Genomic DNA, 16,588 nt, shown 5'->3' with positions numbered 1-16,588 from the left:
TCCGCTGACATATATAGATGCCCTCTTTTGACCTAGCAACTTCAATCCCAATGAAATATCTCAGATGGCCCAAGTCTTTGATCTCGAACTCAGAAGCCAATAACTCCTTTAATTTTTTATCTCTTCCAGATCATCCCAAGTAATCACCATATCATCCGCATTGACAATGAGTGTTGTAAGTTTGCTATTTTGTTTTCTTATGAACAAGGTATGATTTGCCCCACTTTGAGTGTACCCCACTTTCTTCATGGCCCCACAAAGCCTCTCAAACCAAGCCCGAGGAGACTGCTTAAGACCATATAATGCTTTCCTCAGTTTACACACTTTCCTATCAAAAGCATAGCCTGGTGGAGGATCCATGAATACCTCTTCATGTAGATCGTCATTTAAGAAAGCATTCTTCACATCCAGCTGATGTAGCTCCCATGAAAAGTTTGCAGCTAACGGCAATAAAACCCGGATTGTGTTGAGCTTCGCTACTAGAGCAAAGGTTTCTTTGTAGTCAATCCCTTCCTTTCGAGTAAACCCCTTTGCCACAAGTCTAGCCTTGTACCTTTCAATGGACCTGTCCTCCCTATGCATTACAGTGAACACCCACTTGCATCCAACAGTGCTCTTCCCTTCTGGTAGATTCACTAATTCCCAAGTCCTTGCTTTTATTAAGGCTTTCATTTCTTCATTCATAGCCTCTTTCCATCTTGAGTCAGACACTGCCTCTGAGTACCTAGTAGGGGCATGCACAGAAGAGAGAGCAGACACAAAGGAATAATAACGAGGAGACAAACGTGAGTAAGAAACAAAATCAGCAATGGGGTGTCGAATAGTACAAGAACGGGTAGACTTACGAAGAGCAATAGGAAGATCCAAATCAGAAGTATATGTGATAAGATTACCTGGAGTTGTTGAGACAGGTTGATCCGAGTCCGATTGGTTGCTGCCATGAGTTAGAGGGCCCTTTTTCCTTATGTTATAGGTGATTGTTATATCTTTTTGTTGCCTACTAGAGTCCTCAGGAACATCTGCAGCATCAAGAGTGGTAACAGGCACAATGGGAGCCACACTAGGTTCACCCGGAATGTTACAACTAGGAGGATCAAGAGGAGAAGATGGAAGGCCCGAGGCAAAAAGAGGCACAAAAAAGGAGGGGGAAGAAGAATCATCATCCACCCCACTAGTCTCCCCCTGAAGAGGATTCTGCGAATAATGAAAATAGGATTGAGACTCAAAAAATACCACATCTTTTGTGACATATTTCTTCTTGGTGACTGGATCATAACACTTGTAACCCTTCTGTGTAGGAGGGTACCCTAAAAAGATTCCTTTCGTAGCCCTAGGGTCCAGCTTGGTCTTCTTTGGATCCTTTACATGTATAAAACATACACAACCAAAGACTCTAGGTGGAAGAGGAAAGTCTGGAAGATTAAGACAAAGAAAAGAGAAAAGAATTTTCATACCCAACACCTTGGATGGCATCCGATTTATCAGATATGATGCGGTAAGGATTGCTTGAGACCAGTAATGCTTGGGAACCTTGTGCTGAAATTGTAAGGCTCGAGCTGTCTCCAATAGGTGTCTATTCTTGCGCTCAGCAACCCCATTCTATTAAGGGGTACTAGCACAAGATGACTGATGTAGCATGCCAGCATCCTCCATGAACATGTTCAAGGATCTTTCAAAATATTCAACAGCATTGTCTGATCGGAATTGCTTAATCTTCTTGTCAAATTGTGTTTCAATCATTTTACAAAATGCCATGGTTATCCGTGGCACTTCATCACGTCCTTTTAACAAGTAGATCCATGTGCATCGTGAGTAGTGATCAATAAAACTAATAAAGTAATGAAAACCATCAACAGAGACAAGAGGTGAAGGGCCCCAAACATCAGAATGAACCAAAGCCATCAACTGACACACTTCACAAACTAAACTTTGAATTGAAATACCCTTAAATAATTCAGGAAACAACCCTTCCAATGATGAAAAAGGTAAATGACCTAGCCTAGCATGCCACAAATGTAACCTAGCTATTGACTCCACATTATTCTGACTACTAGCAGCAGATGTTTGTAAGGCCGAACTGATGTCTACATCAAAATAGTAGAGACCTCCATACTCATGGCCACTCCAATCGTTCTCTTCGTCAATTTGTCCTGAAAGACACAATGAATAGGAAAAAAGTTTATGCTACAGTTCAAATTCTTGGTAAGCTTTGAAACAGATAAGAGATTGGAAGTAAGATTGGGAACATGCAAAACAGATTTAAGAGAGAGGTCCTTGCTTAGGTCAACCACCCCTTTCCCAGAGATAATGGAGAGAGAACCGTCAACAACTCTCATCTTATCTTGACCAGACAATAAGTGATATGAAGAAAATAAAGAGGACATATGTGTCATGTGGTCAGTTGCACCGGAATCAATAATCCAAGAGGTAGAGTCAATAGAACTAGTTGCACTAAAAGCATAGACAATACCTGATCTGGCAAGAGAGGTGGAAGCAAGAGAGTTAGTCCTTAGACGGGTTAAAGCCTGGCTAAGGACCTCTACCTCATCAGCAGTGAAACCCAAGGACCCGGATACAGGGGAATCAACAGTCAGTCCCATGGGAGAAGAAGCAACTGTTGATGTGTTCTATGTGCTATCACCACTGTGACTAGTAACAAGGTTCCCACTTGTTGCTTGACCCTTCTGGTGCTTCTTGTCTTTCCTCAAGGCAGCAGGTTTTAGATGATAATAAAGAACCCAACACTTCTCTTTTGCATGCCTTTCACCTCCACAATGAGTGCACTTAAGATGCCTCTTGTCTGAATACTTGTTCCCCTTTTGATTTGAAGAAATCAGGGCTGAATGTTCAACAGGTTGTTCAGCTGGCTGTATTTGAGTGTCAACTTGCATCTCTTTCCTCCTGACCTCTTCATTCCTTACTAGATAATAAACATGATGTAAATCTGGCATTTCATCCCTTCCCAAAATTTGAGACCTTATGCTCTCATACATTGGGTCTAAACCAGCCAAGAACTTAAAGGCTCTACCCTCTTCAATTTGTTTATCATGCCTCTCCTTGTCTCTAGCATTCTCCCAATCAAGAATAAGGTGGTAATCAAGCTCTTGCCACAGTCCTTCTAGGGTTGCAAAATACGTTGCAACTGTCATATCTCCTTGTCTCAAGGTAGTAATGTCTTGGTTTAGCCTATAAATTTTGGCATTGTTCTTTCTCTGTCCATAGGTTTTAGACACTTTCTCCCAAATCTTAGCAGCAGTGGAAAAGTGTTAAACAGTCCTATCTACTCTTGGAGTCATTGAAGCAAGCAGTCGGGACATAACAGTAGCATTCTCCTTACGCCAAACTGCGTACTCCACACTACCCACTTCAGGTTCCTTCTTCTACCCATCTAAATAACCCGTAAGTTCCCGGGAAGTAATGAAGAGCATGGCAGAAACAAACCATTCTCTGAAATTGTATTCATCCAACAACACACTGGTGATCTGCAAGCTGTGCAGATTTGGATTCTCCAAATTAGGAGACCTCCCACCATATCTATTATCCCTAGAAGACACTTCCCCAAATAATGAAGACATCTCCTCCCTCTTACACTGATCACGATTGCAAACTCAGTACAAAGAATACTGTTCCAGACTTACCGAAGTTGTTACAGTCCTGAGAACACGTAACAGATCTGAAACCAAGAGCAACCCACCGCTGCACAGTGCTGACTTCTGTTGGGCTTTGACTTCTGCTGTCGTAGACTGTAGTCACCCCTACGACCAGTACTAGGACTGCCGAAATCAGTCCTCCACCTAGATCTGTTCCACACAAATCTCTCTTAGTAGCCGAATGGCTACTACCTGCTGTAAGGAGTCTAGTAGGGCATCAGCTTCTGGGACACACTCCCCTTGGGCCCTACAACCAAGGGAAACCCGAGGTACAGATCTTGCTGTGTTCTACGGTCAACCCTAGGGTTTCTTCACAGCGACCAAGATAGGGAAGGAAAAAGAAGGAATAGATAAGAGTAGAAAAGGTGGTGGCGGTTGTAACCAGGAGATGGATTAATGCTCTGATACCATGTTTGCTGGAACACAGTAGCCGAAGAAGAAGAAGAGAAGAAGAAGAGGAGGAAGTTTAAGAATGGCAGCACAAAACCTTTCAGCCGACCCTACTATCTTATATATATGTTTATTACATAGTGTTACATGAATGGACTAGAATGCCCCTGATTAGTGATGGGACACCTAAACAAATAAAACATTAAACAAGTTTAGGCCCAATAACTAATGGCTTAAGACCCAGTAGTGACAAACATATACATTAAATCAGTCGAACCAACACTACTTTCCAAAAGATTTGCTAGTATCTTGTACAAGCTGCTCACTAGACTGATGGGCTAAAACCACTCAACTCCACTACCCCTTTCTTTTTTGGAATTAAAGTGATAAATGTGTGGTGTAATTGTGTAAACTTCTTTCAAGAGCACCCCTTTCATGAAGCTCCCTTAAGTCATTCATTACATCTTGTTTCACGACTCCCCAACATTTCTTATAGAATAAGAGTGTGAATCGATCAGCATCAAGGCCTTATCCCCCTCTAAACCTTAGATCACTTCCCACACTTCTTCCTCAGAAAAGGATTTCTCCAGGTCTCTAGCTTGATCAGCCAAAAGGGATTCGAACTACAGGCCATCTAAAACAGGTCTAATCCTCCAATCTTCCTTATAAAGAATAAAGATTCTCATAGAACTTTGCAATGTCTTTTAATCTGCCCTTCCTCCTCAATTTCTACCCCTTGGACCTCAATCTTTTTTATTGTGTTCTCCCTTCTTCTAGCACTTGCCATTATATGGAAGGATTTGTGTTGTTGTCTCTGTCCTTCAACCACAAACACCTTGACCTCTGCCTCCATTTGATCTCTTCTTAATAAGCTAGTTTGTCGAACTCCCTTTTGGCCAAATCTTATTTTCTTTCCTCCCTACTTATGCTACCATTCTCCTCTGCCCTATTGATTTCCAAAGATCATATTCTTCCAGAGTCCAGACTAAGGTTCAAAGTCGTATCGTTCCGGGACCCCTCCGATACGCCCCTACAGTGGGTGTATCGGAGGTCCGACCGGTTCAGGGGGTAGAGGAGACCTAAACCAGCCCACCCTGAACTGATTGCGAAAAAATATATAAAAAAAATAGATCCAAAATGTGTATCAATTCACCCAATACGCCCCTATTGGCGTATCAGGCGTATCGATATTTTGAACCTTGGTCCAGACCCATCTCTCCTTCGGCTAAGTTTGGGAAGAGTGCATATACAATATGTTCAGTGCAAAACCTTGTATACATACAGTATTTGTAAAACTTATATTTGCACTGTTCTTATTTGTATTTGCCTGTTCCCAAATTGAGACTTTAGTTCAAGAATTCTTTCTCTATCAAGTTTGTAGGGGTTGAATTATTTTTTTCCCGTATGGGTTGAATTTTGGAGGTCCCAACTTCTTGAACTACAGGATCCTTGTTATACTCCAGTTGCCTCTAAGGAGAAAGGGCAATGCCTGCTTCAGTACCAAACTGCTATCATTTGCTTCTTGAAGTTTTACAAAATCAGCCCATAAAACTATGTATCCAGCTTTTACTTCCCTCTTTTTCCTCCAAATAGTTCGTACTTTAAAAATGCTACAGCCAACATGTTATGCTATAAGGCATGCTCATATAGACCCTGAATAGGAATAAATAAGATATGCAACTTACTCCAAGCATGCAAAACATACCCACTCGTTTGGTAATTGGTAGTCGGAAAAAGAATGTACGGTGTAAAAATATTTACAAAACATAATGCGGAAAAAAAAAAATGAAAGTATATCCCTTTGAAACCCAAATTCGTTGATCTAGATACAATTCAGTCACTCATATACCAACAAGTTTATCATAAAACATAGATCTGTAAACCTAAAACTAAGCAAATCTATAAAGAAAATGAGGGGCCAATAAATGAATATTTATTTTCAACACTAATTAACAACAAGCTATAGAGAGACACAGTAAGGGGGTTCGAACTTCGAAGAGCACTCACTTCTTGAACATATTTGCCAATGCAGATAGAAACGAAGAGTTGTCGATTCCCGCGCTCGGTAATAATTAATTAATTAATTGACGAGTCGTAATGGTTTCCGCACATGCGGGTTCGCTTCGAGATCGTTGAACTGGTTTCAGTGGAATTCTAGGCTTATTGCAACCTTGTTACAGGTCAGTGATCGAGCACCTCAGGCTCAGGCTCAATATTTGAAAATAGAAAACGAAAGCAGAGTAACTCTTGACGCGTGATTCTTAAGCGACGAAAGTGAATTAATGATTTAATGTTAATTAATTAATAGGGAAAATCTTAAAGCATGGATGATACTTTCACAAATCAAAATCGTGGTATGATTTGCGGATGGTGGGCCGGGCCCAGTGGGGAAGATGGTTGTTTCCTACATATCAACTAGTTGTGTCTTGTGTAGTGTCGCCCATGGGCCATGGCCCACGGAACCGCAGATTCTACGGCTAAGCCAATGCGCCTCACGTGATCCATGGCACCGAACAGAACAGGATCAAATCCGGAATGTTTTTGGGGGAGTAGTATGAAATGACAAAAAGTATTAGAACGTATTTATTTGGGGTGTTTTTTATTTTTAAAATATATCAAATAAAAATATGAAAAGTACAAATTCAATTTTTGATAATTTGTGATTTTTTACCTTCATATTTTATTCTTACATATGCCATGATATTTATACATCCCACCACATGGTATATCATATATAAATGTCATATAAAAATATATGCGCACATTAATATCTTCAATGACATGTGCCATGCCAACATGCAGTATCATTGATTTGCCTTCAGATGCCACATGGCATTAATGTTATTGCATTCATATATAATTATGTCACGTGACATAATTAATGATATGTATATGCCATATGGCATTTATCTATATTGCCACATTGCCTTCATATATTCCGCCACGTAACATCTATATGTCAATTACCCTATTCAAATGCGACGTGGCATCCATATATAATGTCATATGACATACACGCATATAAAACATTTTGTTGTATCCAAATGACATCATTTACTTTTACTTTTAAAAACATGTTTTTGAAGTAAAAGTACGAAACCAAAAGTATACTACATGCTTTATATTTTGGTGTTGTTGAAAGTATAAAGCACAAAATATTGCCAAACAAGGCTCAAGGCTTTCTATGTTTTGGTAAGGGTGCAAGTTGGGAAGGCTGGGTTGTGTTTAATGTCAACCAAGGCTCAATCCTAACAATTGTGCCCATATATACTAAGGTCAAGCTTGATATGTTCAACACTTCAACCTGGCCCTCAACCCTTGGTCCATGTTGAAATTTGATGTATTCGGTTTGGCCAATCAATCCATAATAAAATTTGTATATATACATACATATATATATAGGCTTGGATTGTGCAAAATTGGGATAAATCGGTCCAGGGGTTGGGTTGGGCCCGCCCAAGTCGTTCCTCTATGATGGGCTTCATGTGATTCATGGCACAATTTTAACATCTTATAGGGTGTTCAACATAAACATGCTATCACTCGCATGCAGGGGATACAAGTAGGAAAGTTGAATTCATGATCTAAAATTAGAAGCCCAAAACAATTGAGGACCTAAACTTATAGGGTGTTCAATAACATAGTTGGTTATGTTTTTGAAAACAAAAACAACTCATGCATTACCAAAATTGTATTGTTTTTTATGATGTAATAGTTGTTTTTGTTTTCTTTTTTTATAATAAAGTGAAATGTGTAGTTTTATTTTCCTAAACAAAACCAACATGTTGTTGAATACCCCTTGGCTCTCTTTTCCTTCATTTGTTGATGGTAACAATAGCCAACAAATGCAAGAAAGGAAATCATTTCCAAATAAAATTATTTTTCCTTATTGTTTTCTCTTTCTCACCCCTTTTTAATAGACAACCAAAGGGAACTTGGGATCTAATGCAATCATCTAATCTTATATCTAATTTGAATAATTTATAATTCAATTAGCTTTCTAAATATTTTTCACCCAAAAAAAATAGTTTTTAAAATATAATATTGAAATCCTCTTGGTTGAACTAATAGATCCTGGTATACTTTTTATTAGGTTCAATATTCATATGAAATGGTAGAGGTTTCTTTGATATATATGAATTTAATGTTCTCTTTGGTTTTTCTTGATTTGTTAGAGAAAAGAGTGGATAATTTTTAGGGTAAAAAGGCTTAAACCTCCCCAAAGGTTTGTCCTAAATAATGAGAACCCCTCCCCTCCCTTCACTTTTTAAATTGGACTAAAACCTCCTCTTTTAAAATTATATCTAACAAAATCATCAAAAAATCTATTTTACCCTGGCTATTTCTTCAAATTTTCAAAATAGTGGAATCCAATAGCATAATTGTTGACTCCTTTGAGACTTGATTGTCCGAAACTAAAGAGCTTGTCGACATGTTTGTTCATACTGTTACCACGTCTCTCTACTATTAACCCAAGCATGTCATCAATGGTTGTGAATCTTGTAATATTAAGATGTGTTTGGTTTGAAGGAAAATTTTGGGAAAGGAAAGGAAAGGTAAGGAAACCTTTACAAATGTTGTATGAATTTCTCTACCTTTCCCTTCCTTTCCCTATCTTTTCCTTCAAACCAAACATAGCCTTAATGACAACCAGCCCTCTTTGTCGTCTTGGAAGCAATGAGGAGAGGTTGCAATGGCGTAGTATGTATTTGGTACTTTGGTTTGTTTGGTATCGCTTTTCTTTTTTTCTTTTTTAATACAATTGAATTGAAAAAGAGAATCCTAACGGAGCATAGCATGCCTCATGTTTGGTATTGAATATTGATAATTTGCTATCATGAGTAATCTTCTATCTTTATCTTAAGGGAAATGGTATATGGGTGTATGGGGCGGGGCTAGTCAAGACTCTCCTTGTGTCCCTTATAGGTATGGAAGATCTTAGGTTGAGCTAGAGGTGTAAAGTAGGCCATGCTGGACTGGCATGACACGGCCCGTGTAAAATGTGGGTCGTGCTGTGCTGGCCCGCGGGTCATCACCAGCCGTGCCACCCTTCTTGGTGAAAATTTTGGGGGCCGGCCCAGGCCCATGCTTGGCCCATGGGCCAAGTTGGGCGATGGACTGGGCCAAAATTATTTTTGCCTACATATTTTAAAAAGTTAAAAAAACTTAAAATTTTAATTTTATATGAATTTTGATATATATATATATAATAATTAAATAAATTAGTATAATAATATTGAAAACAATTATTTATTTTATTAATATATTATATACTATATATTATTATATAGTTATAATTTATATAATATATAATATATATAAATATATAAATATTATGTATATATAAATAATATATATATATATATATATATATATATATAATATATATATATATATATATATATATATATATGTGTGTGTGTGTGTGTGTGTGTGTGTGTGTGTGTAAATAGTATATAAGGGATGTGTTGGCCTGTGGACTTCAAACCCCAGGTCCAACATGACACGGACCATTGTGTTAGGCCTGGCATGGCCTGTGGGCTGTCATGCCATGTCGGGCCGCGAGAGGTACGACCCAATTTACACTTCTAGGTTGAGCCATTGATTTAAATGAGAGGGGCAATTTAAGGGAGGTTTAAGTCTTTTACCCTAATTTTTATATTATAAGACATTCATGCCATAAAACAAAACAAGAATTTAAAGAAATGCATTCTTCTTTGCGTGTGAAATGAGTGGAGCTCTAATAAAATAATTTGGCCTCAAGTTCAATTCCAATCGAGTTTGAATATCAAGGCAAGCTTGATATAAGGAGAGTTTGGGGGATATTTTGTTAATTTAACCCATTTTGTCATTTGACTTAACGATTAGGGGGTATTTGTTAGAAAGTGAAAGTTCAGATGTGTTTTTGTCGCAATGAAAGTTCAAAAGGGTAATTGTCATTGGCCAAATAGATCTTTGTATTTATCAAAAAAATAAAAGGTAAATTGCTGAAACCTCCCCTAAAGTTTCTTACAATTTCTAAAGCCTCCCCTACTTTTTGCTAAATAACAAACACCTCCCTTGAAGTTTATGACACCATTGCTAGTACACCCCCTCCATTAGAATCCACTAACGATAGAGATAAAATGACCAAAATACCCATATATTGACTTTTGATCAACATTTTTGTTTTGTAATATTGCCACATGTCTCATTTCACTATAAAGAAACTCACATGTGCAAAACATCTCTCCCTCTCCTCTATTTTTATCTTGATAATCTCCCTCTCCCCCCTAACTATTTCTCCCCTATTTGCAATCCATCCAACACAACACTATTGCCCTCATTTCCCTCTCTCTCCATACTTCTCTTTTCCTTCTTTCCCTTCTCTTCATCTTTTCGGTTTTTCTGTGCCCCCCACTTCTGCAACCCAACCAAGCCAAGTTCAAATCTCGGGTTTCCTTAATCTCCCTTTATCACCGAATGACTATTTCATTAACAACAAGGCCCGTGTTCGCTTTTGGGAAATTATTTATCCGGGAAAATGCATTTGTTCAGGTAAATATTTTCTAGGAAACACTTACCTAAGTAAGTGTATTTATCCATATTTTTTTTTATTTTCCAGGTAAATAAGACAATGAACATTGTAGCCGTAAAAAATAATTATTAAAAAGGGACAATTTTGTCTCATCCAAGTGTTCTAAGGAAACACTTACCCGAGTAAGTGTGTTTATCCATGTTCTTTATTTTCCAAGTAAACAAGACAATAATCATTTTAACCATAAAAAAAAAATCATTATTAAAAAGGGGCAATTTTGTCTCGTCCATGTGTTAGCACTTTTCCCCTATGTGGGAAAATTACTTACCCACCTAAGAGATGGGTATTACTTACCCAAATAAGTAATACACAAGAAAAATAAATTTTCTATGAACCCCACATAAATTTGAAAAAAGAACATGAGTATCTTGGTTAATGAAAATCAAAATCCCATTTGGCCAGCTCCCCACCCCAACTCTAAATCCAAAACACAAACAACCCCAAGAGTCATTGTCATTTTTTATGACAGCCACTGTCAAACGCACAACCATTGGAATACAAACCAAAATAGAGGAGGCCATTCACCAATAGTTACATGCTTCCATTGACTACCAAAGACCATTGCACTTCCTGCAACCGACCACCCCTTCTTCAATAACTGGATCTCGTCCAAACATCATCGTCTACACTTATCTACCTAGCCCACCTTGCTACCTCCATCAACCATACTAGACCAGAACTTCCTAAAGCCACAACAACCCCATTGAACAGCCACCTATCTCACTTACCACTTTGAAACCACCTCCATTCTTGTTGGAAATTCCCAAATGGTCTAAAACCCGATCCTTTTCTCTTTCATTTTTATACTCTTTTGATTTGCCCACATTGCAATGAAAGGGATCTCTGTATTACGAGTATAACAAGTATTAAAAGAGATGAAAGGAAACAAAAATATGAAATTTATACTATATATAAAAGTGTGTATGCAATGTGAAATTTTTTTAGACTAAAATTATATTTTATTTCTTTGTTTGGGAATAGTATAAAATTCATTTTATTATAACTTTATTTATGTATTTAATCCATCTATAATTGTAAAGATTGAAAACATAACTTCAATTATTACTAGACCTGGCATTGGGTTGGGAGGATCGAGTTCAGGTTGGGTCAAAACACTTTGGGTTGATTTCACATCGGGTTAAATTTCGGGCTGGACATTTAACAATTAAAGGAATTAGCCTTGGAATACATGAAAATAAAGAGAAAATACTTGAAAAAGCCAAAATTAAAGGAATTAACCTTAGAATTCCAAAAATAAAATAAAAGGCTTGAACATTTAACAATTCAAAGAGTCAACTTTTGGTCAAGTCTAATTATTACTTCCCGTTTCATTTAATCCCCTCTCATTAAGTCTTATACTTAAAGTATTAAATCCCATTTTCTCCTATTAAATCTTATACTTAAGTTATTTTTCGCTAATAAATGCTACAAATTATATCTATGTCAATATTTGTAACAATATAAACCCACATATTTTAAAACTATCTCAAAAAAAAATCATTCTTTATCCAAGTGGTGGTTCAACAATTCAATCATTTGAATCAAATTGATCAACCTATGAAGTCATACTTAGGTAATAAAATTTATAAAATAGAAATAATATAGAAAATGTAAAAATGTAAAAAACAATAGATACATTTATCATATTTATATTAGTCAAATAAAAAAATAAGTGTAATAAACAATAATTATTTTTATTGATAATGAAAATGAAATACATAATTTAGAACTAGTCAAAAATAAAATATAAAAATTAGTAATAAATAGTTCAACTTTTGGGTTAAATGTGTTAACCTTAATGTCATAAACAAATAATAAAAATTAATAATATATAAAATATATAAATGAAAAAATATACATAAATTTTGCAAAAAAAAAGTATTTAGGCACATGAATAATATCATATTAAATGAAAAGTAAGTGTAACATATCAAAATTATTTTCACACAAAAATATAAAAAAGTACAGAAAAAAATTCAATACATCTATAATTCTATATTTACACTACTATTAAAAATATGAATAAGATTGGCAAACTTTATTTTGACTAAAATGCGTACTCATTTTTGAATTTAGTCCATATTTAATTGTAAAGTTTAAATTGTAAATTGAACTACTACTTTTCACCTCATTTAGTTCCATTTATTTAAATCTTACATTTTTTTTTATAAATGAACAAAAAAAGATACACGGAAAAGATAAAACACTACAAAAGGAAGAGTTTATCCAAGTAAATAGGACTGCCAATGATACTTGAAACTTCACAATTCTATTCGATTATCACAACCTCATTTAGTTCCATTTATTTAAATCTTACATTTTTTTTTTATAAATGAACAAAAAAAAGATACACCGAAAAGATAAAACACTACAAAAGGAAGAGTTTAGCCAAGTAAATAGGACTGCCAATGATACTTGAAACTTCACAATTCGATTCGATTATCACATATTTGGATGAGGTGTTTATCTAATAAGATTTGAATTTTGCAATCTGCATCTGATTAATAATAAATAAATAAATATTAGAAAAAAATAAAAAATACATAAACATTTATAGAAATTTTTTGATATATTATCATTGTTATCATTATCATCATCTAGAATTGCCACATGCAAAGCATATGCACATTTACTAATAAGAATAAAAGAATTGTAGAGACAAATGATAGATTTGGAGAATGGGTGAATTGGCAATGGAATGGGGGAAAGAGAACCTTTGGTGCAAACAACTAACAAAGGAATTGGGATTTACTCCTCACAAAGCACACCTCACACTAACCTCACATTCATATCCCCTTGTGTATTGGAAACATCTCCTAATGAATAACAATATAAAGTATGGGGAAATGTTCCTGAGAAGTTCCCCATGTGTGCTGGAAGGCGTTGTGAAGTTGGTGTGAGGAGATTGATGAGTTCATGTGATGTTTATAAATATGCACTAATGCACCCTCTCCTACAAATATGGAGGGTATCTTGCAACAACTCTCGTCTCCCTCGAACTCCTCTTCTCTTCACATGAGGTCGAGATTTTCACCACATTACTCTTTCTTTTAAGGCTTCATTGAGTTTGGGCTCGCCACACTACTCTGAATAACTAATGAATACACTGGGCAACAAATCTGCATACAAAAAAGAAGGAAATTTCTCAATTAGTACCCTATACTTTGGGCCTAGTGTCATTTTGGTCCCCAAACTTTAAAATGTGGCAATTCAATACCTGAATTTTCATAACGTGTCAATCCAATACCTATCGTTAACTAGCTATTAATGGGTTGTTAAGTGGCATTTGAAAAAGACACAGATGCCCTTTAAGTGTCATCTAATTTTCTTTATAAACATCCAAACGTTGACAAAAAAATTAATAGTCCCAAATCATTGTCTCTTCTATTCAAGAAAGTTAGGGTCATGTCTCAGTGGGCATTCTAGTGACCCCAACTTTCTTGAATAAAAGAGGCAAGGATTCGAGACTGTTAATTTTTTTGTCAATGTTTAGATGATTTATAAAGAAAATTGGATGACACTCAAAGGACATTTGTGTCTTTTTCAAATGCTACTTAATGATTGGTTAACAACTAATTAACATTAGGTATTGTACTGACGCGCTTTGAAAGTTCAGGTACTGAATTGTCACATTTTAAAGTTCGAGGAGTAAAATAACAATAGGCCCAAAATACTGGGTACTAATTGTGGCGAGAATATATCTACCACCACTAACCAAATTTATAATATTCAAATATTCATTAATAAAATACCAATTAAGAGATATTAGGTAGTCAACTCTATTAGATCTCTACACTCGTTAAAAAAAAAAAAAAAAAAAACTCTATTAGATCTCTACACCAAGCGGATCATGCATGCAGGTCCATCTGCTTTGATGAGAATTGAATGTAAGTGGTAATTAATAGCTTTGTTTCACAATATAGAGGGGGTGTTTGTCACCATAATTGGTTTTGTTTAAAAAAAATAAAAACAAAATATAAAACTGATACATCAATAAAACCAATAATTTTTTTATTATGTGGATTCTTTTGCTTTTAAAAACAAAATCATAATTCTGTACCATTTATAAAAATGAGGATGTTACCAATTTTTAGTCAAAAAACCTGATTTTACTTTTCCTTTTTTACCCTTTATGATTTTTTTCCAATATTTTATTTAACTATCATGATTCATGATTTTTGTTTGTTAATTAACAATTTTTAGTCAAAAAAACTGATTTTATTTGCCCACTTTACTCTTTATGATTTTTGTTTTTTCAATAATTTATTTAACTATCATGATTCATGAGGCCGTACACAATCCATCAAACTTTTTCCAACGATAAAAAATAAGAATGCAAATTGTTAACATGGTTGTATCTTGATTTTACTTTCCATCTTTACTTTCAACAATTTTTGTTTTCCAATATTCTTTTTTGATTGCTCAAGTATTTTATCTTATCTTTGTATCTGTACCATTTATAAAAATGAGGATGTTAACAACTTTTAGTCAAAAAAACTGATTTTACTTTCCACTTTTACCCTTTATGATTTTTGTTTTTCCAATAATTTATTTAATTGTCATGATTCATGATTTTTGTTAACAATTTTTAGTCAAAAAACCTGATCTTACTTTCCCTTTTTTACTCTTTATGAGTTTTGTTTTTCCAATAATTTATTTAACTATCATGATTCATGAGGCCCTACATTGTCCATCAAACTTTTTCTAATGATAAAAAATGAGAATGCAAACTATTAACATGGTTGTATTTTGATTTTACTTTTCATCCTTACCCTCAACAATTCTTTTTCCAATTTTTTTTTTGATCGCTCAAGTATTTTATCTTATCATAAATGGCCACATATGCTCTCCGGTGGTGACCTTGTTGCTACCTACTATCTTCATTTAACTCATTGCAACTGTTCAAAAAGTTTCATCAATTACACACGACACATACGGACTACTAAATGGTGATTGGAGTTATCGTTATCTATGTTTTTGCTGAAATCATATATCAATCAATTATTCTATAAATTCACCCTGGTATTTAGAATAAAAATAAAAAATTCATGAACCTCACTTAGGATTAACATAGTGCATGTGAAATCATATAAACACCAAAACTTGAAAAGAATACAAAAGACACCTCTTCTTGAATTAATATTAATTTTAGTTAGATAATAAGAATCCTATTATGAGCTTAATATTAATTTAGTACTAAAAAAAAGAGAACATTGCAATTGGTTTGGTCAAAACACCTTGATTTTACTTTCCAACTTTATCCTCAACTTTCTATTTTTTTCAAATAAAAAATAATATAAATTACAAAAAAAATAAAGAAATACATAGAAAATTTACAAAAAGAAATATAGAAATTCATTGAAATTTCTATATCTATACCATATACAAAAAAAATGAGAATGTAGAAATTGGTTTGGTCAAAATACCCTGATTTTACTTTCCAACTTTACCCTCAACTTTCTATTTTTTCTCATTGTATATATATGTCATTGCATAATAATTATGAAAAATCACATAAAATGAAGAAACAATATAAATTACAAAAAACAAAGAAATACAAAAAAAAATATAGAAAATCATAAAATTTGAATAAAAATAACATAAATTACAAATCTATACCATACCGAAAAATGAGAATGTTGCAAATGGTTTGGTCAAAAGGCCCTGATTTTACTTTCCAACTTTACCCTCAACTTTCTATTTTTTTCCCATTGTATATATTGTCATTGCAAAATGATTGTGAAAAAAACACAAAAAATGAAGAAAATAATATAAATTACAAAAAAACAAAGAAACATAGAGAAAATTTACAAAAAGTATAAAAAATCATAAAAATTGAAGAAAAAAAGCATAGATTACAAAAAACAAGGATAACCATAAATTATAGAAAAATGAATAAAATTGTAGAATAAAATAAGAATTTATATCTACTACCATATATAAAAAATGAGAATGATTCAGTTAGTGTGGT

General features: G+C 34.7%; 1 protein-coding gene across 2 annotated transcripts in view; it reads right to left on the bottom strand.

The window, feature by feature from the left end:
- Nucleotides 1-6,317, bottom strand: part of LOC148867576 (uncharacterized) — a 62,991-nt gene extending 56,674 nt beyond the window's left edge. For both annotated transcript variants that reach the window (XM_088974762.1, XM_088974763.1), the window contains exon 1: nt 6,048-6,317. In XM_088974762.1, coding sequence (XP_088830888.1) covers nt 6,048-6,058 — 11 coding nt within the window. In that variant the 5' untranslated portion in view covers nt 6,059-6,317. The remainder of the gene's footprint in view (nt 1-6,047) is intronic.
- Nucleotides 6,318-16,588: the final 10,271 nt, after the last annotated feature.

The sequence above is a fragment of the Nelumbo lutea genome, chromosome 3 (genome assembly GCF_056320005.1).
Source record: "Nelumbo lutea isolate HS-2025 chromosome 3, American lotus-T2T, whole genome shotgun sequence".
Taxonomy (NCBI): domain Eukaryota; kingdom Viridiplantae; phylum Streptophyta; class Magnoliopsida; order Proteales; family Nelumbonaceae; genus Nelumbo; species Nelumbo lutea.
The sequence above is the reverse complement of the archived record's forward strand: the minus strand, read 5'-3'. Positions and strand labels throughout refer to the sequence as shown.